The sequence below is a fragment of the Penaeus monodon genome, chromosome 1 (genome assembly GCF_015228065.2).
Source record: "Penaeus monodon isolate SGIC_2016 chromosome 1, NSTDA_Pmon_1, whole genome shotgun sequence".
In the NCBI taxonomy this organism is placed as follows: domain Eukaryota; kingdom Metazoa; phylum Arthropoda; class Malacostraca; order Decapoda; family Penaeidae; genus Penaeus; species Penaeus monodon.
The window spans coordinates 9,437,776-9,446,207 of record NC_051386.1 but is presented as its reverse complement, the minus strand read 5'-3'; the positions used below and the strand labels follow the sequence as shown (position 1 = coordinate 9,446,207).

Genomic DNA, 8,432 nt, shown 5'->3' with positions numbered 1-8,432 from the left:
TGAATTCTGTAAAGTAAACATTGTTTTTATGTAAAAGTACAGCAAATGACTGTGGTTTCATTTACTTGTTTAAGAATAACATTCATTATCATCAAACAAAATTACCATAAAATTAATTAATGAGACAACATTTAATGAACTGTTTAAAGGTAATAAATGAAATGGAAACTGAAATTCTGCCATATACTTTCCTGTAAATAAGTAACTTTTGAGTGTCAATCGAAAGAAAAGAAAAATAACATCATTTTGTATCTAACCGAATTCTGGGCAATCTTTCTCAAATACCAATAATTATATTTTACTATAAACAAAATATCACAGATTTATCAGTGATTGTAGGATTAAAATAAAACAACCTTTAATTATAAAGCAACAGATTATTATTTTCTATTCTTCCTCAGTTTTACTTATTTACATTTTCCGTCCTTTGCAACATAATTTTGGTGCACTATGTACCTTCTACTGACTTGCCCTTGCTAACTTTTCTCGATTTTCTTCTGGAATATCTTGCACTTTTGTGTTACGGCCTCGATAAATGTAACCTTCTTGGTCAATGGCACTATTGTAATCCACTGGGTTTGCAAGTGCATGTTCAATGGCCTTCTCCAAATTTTCACGCTTAATAAATGTCTTTACCAGCTCCTATAATAATCAAGGAAAGAAAATAATATTTATATTACTATGTTACAAATGCTCACGTAAATATATTAAATCATTATTATTAATACCATCTCAGTTGTAATGTATTTCTAACTTCTAAATCCCACTACATTTTAACTGCTTTTCTGCCATCAAAGGATATAAAGATTAAAAGCAAAATCACATCAAATATCAGCTGATGAGAAATAAATAAATGAGTTTTGAAAGATTCTTCAAAAAGAAACACAAGGAGGGTTTTTACCTGAGTCTCCGTAATAATTCGTAAAGCTTCTTCTTGTTTTATTGCTGCCTGCTCAGCAAGCTTCTGTTTGGTTGCAGCAACACGGGCCAGGTCATCCTCCAGCTCTTTTTTTATCCTATTGAATAATAAATTATGGAAGGTTGTGGAACTTTTTAAATAATTTTTAAAATAACATACCTAAAAATACTGCCAAATTTTTAAAACTTCTTCCAAACAGTATGCCAATGGATACTGTTGATGTTTCTTAAACATGTTGAGTAAAAAATTTAAAATTTATGTTACATTGTTAACAACAATACCTAATCTCTCTTAAAGCTGCAATCCTTTCATTTTCCATGCGGTTGTATTCCATGAGGCGCTGATGCTCAGCTTCTTCCTCTGCAACCTGTTGTAATGCAACCTCTGATGTTGCACTGGTTCTAAGGTACTCCTCTCTTAAATGATGCCTGGATAGGAAATTTTATTGAAAGTTAGATTCAAAGGATCTAGATTGCTTTAATGTTTAAAAGAATGTATAAGTCATGGTGTTGATAACAGTGACAACTGTGGTAATGAAGAATATATTAATAAGTAGTGGTTATGATGATCATAATGGTTATGAAGATGATTATCGTGACCATGACGATGATTAATGATGATAACCAATTGTGATGCTAATGATAAAAATTATTATTACAAATCCAAATTAATAGTGATAAGTTGCAAAGAAACAGCACTCACCTCACAGCTCGCAAACTAGTACGATAATTATTGTACAGCCGCTGTATCTCCCTTGTCTCTTCTACAGGGATGACTGGACGTTTTGGGACTGTAAAGAGACGGCTCTTTGCTGTTGGTAACCATCGTGGTTTTCTCCACCTGAAAGACATATAAATTACCTTTTGAAGTAATAAATGAATGGATGAGTGTAACTTCCAGAATTACTTTGAAAAGGAGGTCAGGTGCAATATTTTTTTTTTACAATGTTACATTTAAAGTGCAACATATTCTCCTTGTGTAATATAGAGATGTCATATTTATGTAGTATTGGCTGGGTTTATTTGCACCATGTTTTGACAAACTTTGATCTAGCTTCCATTTTCATTTCTGGGTCATTGTTTCTACAGTTTCAACTAACTTCAATTGCAACTTATTGAGTATTACACCGAGAAGTGTTGCCTACATTGTGTCCAAAAAATGGGGTTATTGAACTATCATAAAAAATATATATATTTCTTTTCTCCAAAAAGTGAACTAACAATTTAAGTTGGTTATGACATGCCCGTGGACCTTTCATTAGCAAAAGAAAACTTCCTTCTTTGTAATTTGAATTCAAATAGTAATTTTATATCTAAATAACAATTCTATATCCACTTTGTTTTGCATTTTTTCTCTTCACACTTGAACTCTCCTCATTACTCTTGCTATCAGGAATTACTGTTGAGGCTTTAGAGGGAAATGTCTTTCTTCCTCTTCAATAGCCTTTTTTCTCACCTCCTTCATGCACCCCTTTTTTGCTACTGTGTATTTTCTGTTGTTTTTCTTTGACCATCTCATCACTCTTACTTTCAGAACCTTAGTCTGTTTCTCTTATATCATCTTCATTCTCTTCTTCTTCAAGTTTTCTTTCCATGGCCCTTCTTCTATGTTTTCTTCTTTATTTCTTCTATCTCAAATTTCTAAAGCAAATTCATCATTCAAGTTTTGCATATTATTCTCCTTTAACCAAGAACTGTAACTGTAGGATGTTTCAAAAGACTGACCTAGGAAGGTGCCCTACAACATGGCAACTCTAAGATTTGGTGGGTATTAGTAGGCCCATGTAACTGATCTGCTGATATGTTCTTGTTAGGAATGGCTGGCTTTTGGGATGATGCTGCAGTTATTTGGTATACCTTAAAAAGGGTTGGGTAAAATGCTGATATCGTATACAGAAAGATCTAACTAGTATATTCCTGTCTTCTGAAAACCTGCAGAGATGTTTTTTCATCATGAAGACATTCTTTCAGATTTCGTAAAGAGTTACATTAAAACACTTTTATGACATTCAACTTTACTGTATGAAGTCTAAGTTTAAGTTCTATATTTGCTTAATTTTACCCAGTATTTCTGACATGAAGAAAATTAAACTATTGTTTATACCTCACAAAAAAGGTTGCTCACAGTACAGACTTTTCAAGGAAAAGCCAGTACTGCAAGCAACCACAATAGCAAAAAACTCTCTTTGGGCTATTTTCCCACATTATTTTTGCTGTCAGTCATTGGTAGGGATTACAAGGATGTAACTCTAGTACTGTCTAGCAAGTTTCTAAACAGCTCTGAATGAACACAGTAAGTACAAAATTAGAATTATCTAAGATACAGCATGTACAAGATTCTAAATTGTATAAGATGATCTAAGGAATATTTGATCATAAGAAATTCCATACTTACTATTGTAAATTTTTGTTTGGGTTTTTGGGAAATCAATTTTCTTTACAATAGCAAAAGACATTCTTAACATCATACCTAAAATTTCTTACAGTGGCCTTATATCATGGGCCTATTATTTTATCTGTATCTTTCTCCAAAGATCACAAGTCACACAAAACTGTTTTTTGGAACATTGTTTCCTATGCTGGGGTAGAGGAGAGGTTTCTACAATGATTAATGTTTATGAGACTCAAGAACATCAAAAAATATTTACATCACATACACAGGGACACAAATATCTGATCTTTGATATGCTTCAGTATCAATGACTAAAAAACTGAACCTTTTGATGCATCTACAATGACTCAGCAATGTTACCATCAGTGCTCTGGCAAAGCCCAGCAAACCAAGCTCAAGAATATGGGAACAGAATATAGCATTAACATAGCAAAGGTGGCATGTATACACCATAGTTATTTTCCTTTCTAAAACCTAACATGCCCATAAAATGTTGCAGATTAACATAAAAAATACATAAGTTGCAGCTTATTAAAAAAGATAAACAAGGCACAGCTTAGCATAAGAAATATAATAGTTGCAACCTGGCATAAAACACATACAATTTGCAGCTTAGCATAAAAAAATACAAAATTTACAGCATTAAAGATACACAAGTTGCAGCTTAGCATAAAGATACACAAGCCACATGTTAGTATAAAAATACACAAGTGGCAGCTTTGATTCTAAACAAACAAACAAATGAACCCTCTCTCAAATTTACAAACTACCAGATCCTGCATGAAACAAAATCCTTCCCAACCCAAATGCATTTTTTCCCTAGTCAGTGTACTTTAACCCAGTAGACATCAAGAGCACCTTATAAAAATCCTTTTACAGTAAGATATGATTAACAGTAAGTAATGGTCACTACAAAATACAGGATCACCAAAGTTTGTTCTGATATACAAAGTTTAGAAGTTATTTTTCTTTATTTCACATAAAAAAGTCAATACAAAAAAATCAAACTACTTAATATGCTATGTTTTTTTTAATCACAAGCAAAACACTATAGAAGCTTAAAATAAAATGGAAAAGTCCCTAACTTCTTCTCCGACTCATAGTCTAGATTATTTACACACCACTCTTCACCTAATAAGGCTGTCAAAACTTTCAAACATACTTCTCAGCTTCAGAAAAAATATTTTCTTTTTCTCCATTGGGAAAGAAGGAGTATGTTACTTGAAGTTTTAATTATAATTGCATTTCCATGTTCATGAGTCTGAATCTCATACAAATGGATAATTCCAATGATCACAGGCATTTACTTGTCCTAGTACCTGTAATATATCAAAAAAATAGACACAGAGCCTTTCCTCTGACTTCAAATTTCACCCACAGAGAGTGAACATGTATTTGATATATGTACTGCTTGAAAGGCACAGGAACATTTTATGCTTATTTATATATGAATTTTATATCACTAAATGTATAATACAATTAGTAATCAAAGGAAATATGAAGCTCTATCTGAGATGTACATCAAATATATTCAAAATATGTTACACTGATTGGTTGGCCACTATGTTTTAATAAGTTCCAAAAATGTATGCAAAGGGCAAACACAAATGATCTTATATACACAAAAAAAGAACCAACAAAACCACAAAATAACATAGACAAACAAAAACATAAATCCAGAACAATCACTAATAACATGGACATTACCCACACCCATTACCCACAATGATTTCACCTGATTTTTTAAATAAATAATAAATTTCATAAATGAATAAAGTAAGAGTATGGAATGCCCACTCAATCCAAAACAAAAAAATAGACAAATTCAACAAACATAATAAGAGAAATAAAAATGAAAAACAAACAAGAATACTGAATAACCTATTTAAATCATATATTAAACACAAAAGATTATTATATTAAAGATAATAATCCACAATCACGGGCAACATAACAGATTAGAAAAATAAATGTGAGCATTACAAGACAACTGCCAAAACACACAAGACATAAGCAACACTTACACAAATTGAAATAATAAATGGATCTAACATGCCAGTGGTGTAACAATCAAGAAGAAACACCAGAACACCAAATATTACAATGCCCAAGATTTAATACAATCACTAAACAAGATAAAAGTACAAAATCCTGACTTGAATTTATTAATTTAATAATCAGTTGTGCATTCTACCCTCCCAAGGGTAGCACGAGAATTCCACATTGCACATACACAACCGCAACTCCCATAAAACTAGTCAATAGACACCTCATTATGTTATGATAAATATAGTCACTGTTATAATTTACATGTGCAAATCAACAACCCATAAAGAAGTATTACATTTTAAGAGACACAGTGATCTTCCTACAGAGAACAAGAATAACAGATATAATTTAAAAGCAACAAAGAACCATACGAAAAGATCCAGGGAGTATAGACTATAGAAAAATAAGAAACCACATACAATGATCACACATCATTTCCAATAAAACTTAGTGTACAGTGATCTCCTATACTTTAACCAAACAAAATAATTTACACATCATATTTTCATACCTTCTCAAAACTATTTTCCATTCGTAATTGTAAGTGGAAAATGGTTACATCATTCAATGCCTGCTTCATTATCTTATTCTACACTATTAATTCTGTGAATACCTTATGAATTTTACAGTAATTTTGTATAGAGGTTTCAAACCATGTTATTTCCATGCAAATTCACAATTTCCCTCAAGATTCAATATCAATCATTTATTCAAGATATATCCTACTCTGTTAATAACATCAAACGCAGAACTATGTAATATATAAAGAATAACACGCAACAAAGTTGATATATATGTTGTTACTATGGTAGAAAAACCGACAATGCAAAAACTAATGAAAACAGTTTTTGCATTCTGGGTTTTCTTCTCCCATAATAACAATTAATGAATAACACACAAAATACGAATCTGCATAATAATTATATGATTACATTTAGAGATCTTTTAATGTATCTTTTAAGAAATATTTAGGAAGGATAAAAGCTGCACCTAAAATGCAAATTTCATAGATTATTATGCCGACTGCCTTGTACTCTGAAGTTCAATATTAAATACATAATAATTACAGAATTACTAAGTTGACTAATTGGGAAACTCAATCCACCTCCAAGAATGACTGAACACACCAAAATAACATGTTCACTATTAACTGGAAAGATAATGTTTTAATGATTTACAATGTTGTTCCGTAATAAAATATAAACATACCTAATCAAAACCTTACACTCACCTTACAGCTTGAACTCCCCCAAGAGACACTGAAGCTTCTCCCACCGGATACCAGATCCTGCCAATACACCCAGCAGTCAGAATGCTTGTCTGACTTAATGGCAACATTCTTAGGCAAAATCTTGGTCAAATTGCTCGCTATTCTTTGAAGCCGACATGGAGGAGCTCCCCGTTTAATACCGGCTTGTATTATCGTGGATGATACTTCAAAGTTTTGCTCACTATGGTGAAGGTAATTGATTTTTTAGTTTTTAAATTCTCATATATTGCCAATTTGCTTTCATCTTGATGAATTTTTTGTTTTAAGTATAAGCTTTCCAGAGTCTTTAAGATATATATTAAGTATACGTATATATGGCCAGAAATGTGTTTACTTTGCCCCCGTTCGTGGATTCACCAACTGGATGCATGGCTAAGAAAGGGATCATAAGGATTTAGAATATATTGCTTTTAGTAATAAACTACAATAATGGAAGTGATACAGTCTATAATGATAATAATTTTTAAATATTCATGATGATAATGCAAACATTAATGACAACAGTAATGATATTAATAATACCGATTATCATTATTATTATTACTGTTATTATTATTATTATTATTATTATTATTATTATTATTATTATTATTATTATTACTACTATCATTATCTTTATCATTACTATTATTATTCTATTATTATTATATATTATTATCATTATTATTATTATTATATTATTATTATTATTATTATTATTATTCATTATTATTATCATTTATTATTCATAGTTATTATCATTATTTATTATTTAATTATTATTATTATTATATTATTATATGTATGATAGTTGAATTGTATGTTATGCTATATAATATATTATATGTATATTATTATTATATTATTCATTATTTATTATATTATTATTATTCTTCGTTAGTTTATTATTATTATTAATTTATTATGTATATATTATTATTATTATATTATTATTATTATTATTATTATTATTATTATTATTATTATTATATCATTATTATTATTTAACATTATTATTATATTATTATTATTTTATTATTATTATTATTATATTATTATCTATTATTATTATTATTATGTATATTTTATTATTATTATTATATTATTCGATAATTTTTTCTATATAGTTATTAGATTATTAGTATTATTACTTAATAATTATTATTATTACATTATCCTATTATTATTATATATTGTTAATTCATTATATATTATTATCATCACATCAATTTATTATCATCCTCGTCTATTGTTATTCCAGTAATATTATGCCTTTTTATCCATTATTAATATGGTATTTAAATTACCGCTGTAATTTATAATAGATATTCACTTCATATGTTTTATGTATTTTTCTATATGATCTATTTCTATTATGGTTTGCGGTCAATAATCCGAGATTAGGGAATATCTACCAATATCAAATAGTTACTGCTAATGAATAGTCCATAAAGATGAAAAATCTATTACGTTCAGCATTCTGTCCCTAGTAATCAGTAGAATGATGCTCTTATTCAGTTTTAAATAAGTAGGTAGTCGATCTCCATCCAATTTACGCGACCTCTGTGGAATTCAGTTGTAATACACATTTCCAGTAATAACTTCAGTTTCCTCTGTATGCTTTTATCTCGCTATTTCTCGTGTCTGCGTTAAGATACCAGTTTGCGATTCTACTCTTTAGGATACCATCCCTTCGCCCATTCATCCAACTGAATATCTAACCTTCTTTATCTCAGTATCATGTATACATTCCATATAATGTGTACAATGCAATACGTGTATTTGTCCGTTTGTGAGTTCTTTATCTTGATGACTATTGTTTAA

At 29.7% G+C, this 8,432-nt stretch overlaps 1 protein-coding gene across 1 annotated transcript; it reads right to left on the bottom strand.

Annotated features, from left to right (window-relative positions):
- Positions 1–357: 357 nt before the first annotated feature.
- Positions 358–6,782, bottom strand: LOC119589308 (probable 28S ribosomal protein S26, mitochondrial). Its single transcript, XM_037937965.1, has 5 exons — positions 6,591–6,782; positions 1,622–1,759; positions 1,201–1,347; positions 902–1,016; positions 358–642 (listed from the first exon to the last, which is right to left on the bottom strand). Exons 1-5 carry the CDS (start codon positions 6,695–6,697, stop codon positions 460–462), a joined length of 690 nt encoding a protein of 229 aa, XP_037793893.1. The 5' UTR covers positions 6,698–6,782; the 3' UTR covers positions 358–459.
- Between the last annotated feature and the right edge of the window lie 1,650 nt (positions 6,783–8,432).

Excerpts from the sequence above, each read along its gene's own strand:
- LOC119589308 (XM_037937965.1), bottom strand. The coding sequence starts at position 6,697 with ATGTTGCCATTAAGTCAGACAAGCATTCTGACTGCTGGGTGTATTGGC. Across the intron at positions 1,760-6,590 it reads GGGGGAGTTCAAGCTGTAAG|GTGGAGAAAACCACGATGGT; the intron begins GTGAGTGTAAGG and ends TATGTCTTTCAG. Across the intron at positions 643-901 it reads GAATTATTACGGAGACTCAG|GAGCTGGTAAAGACATTTAT; the intron begins GTAAAAACCCTC and ends TGATTATTATAG.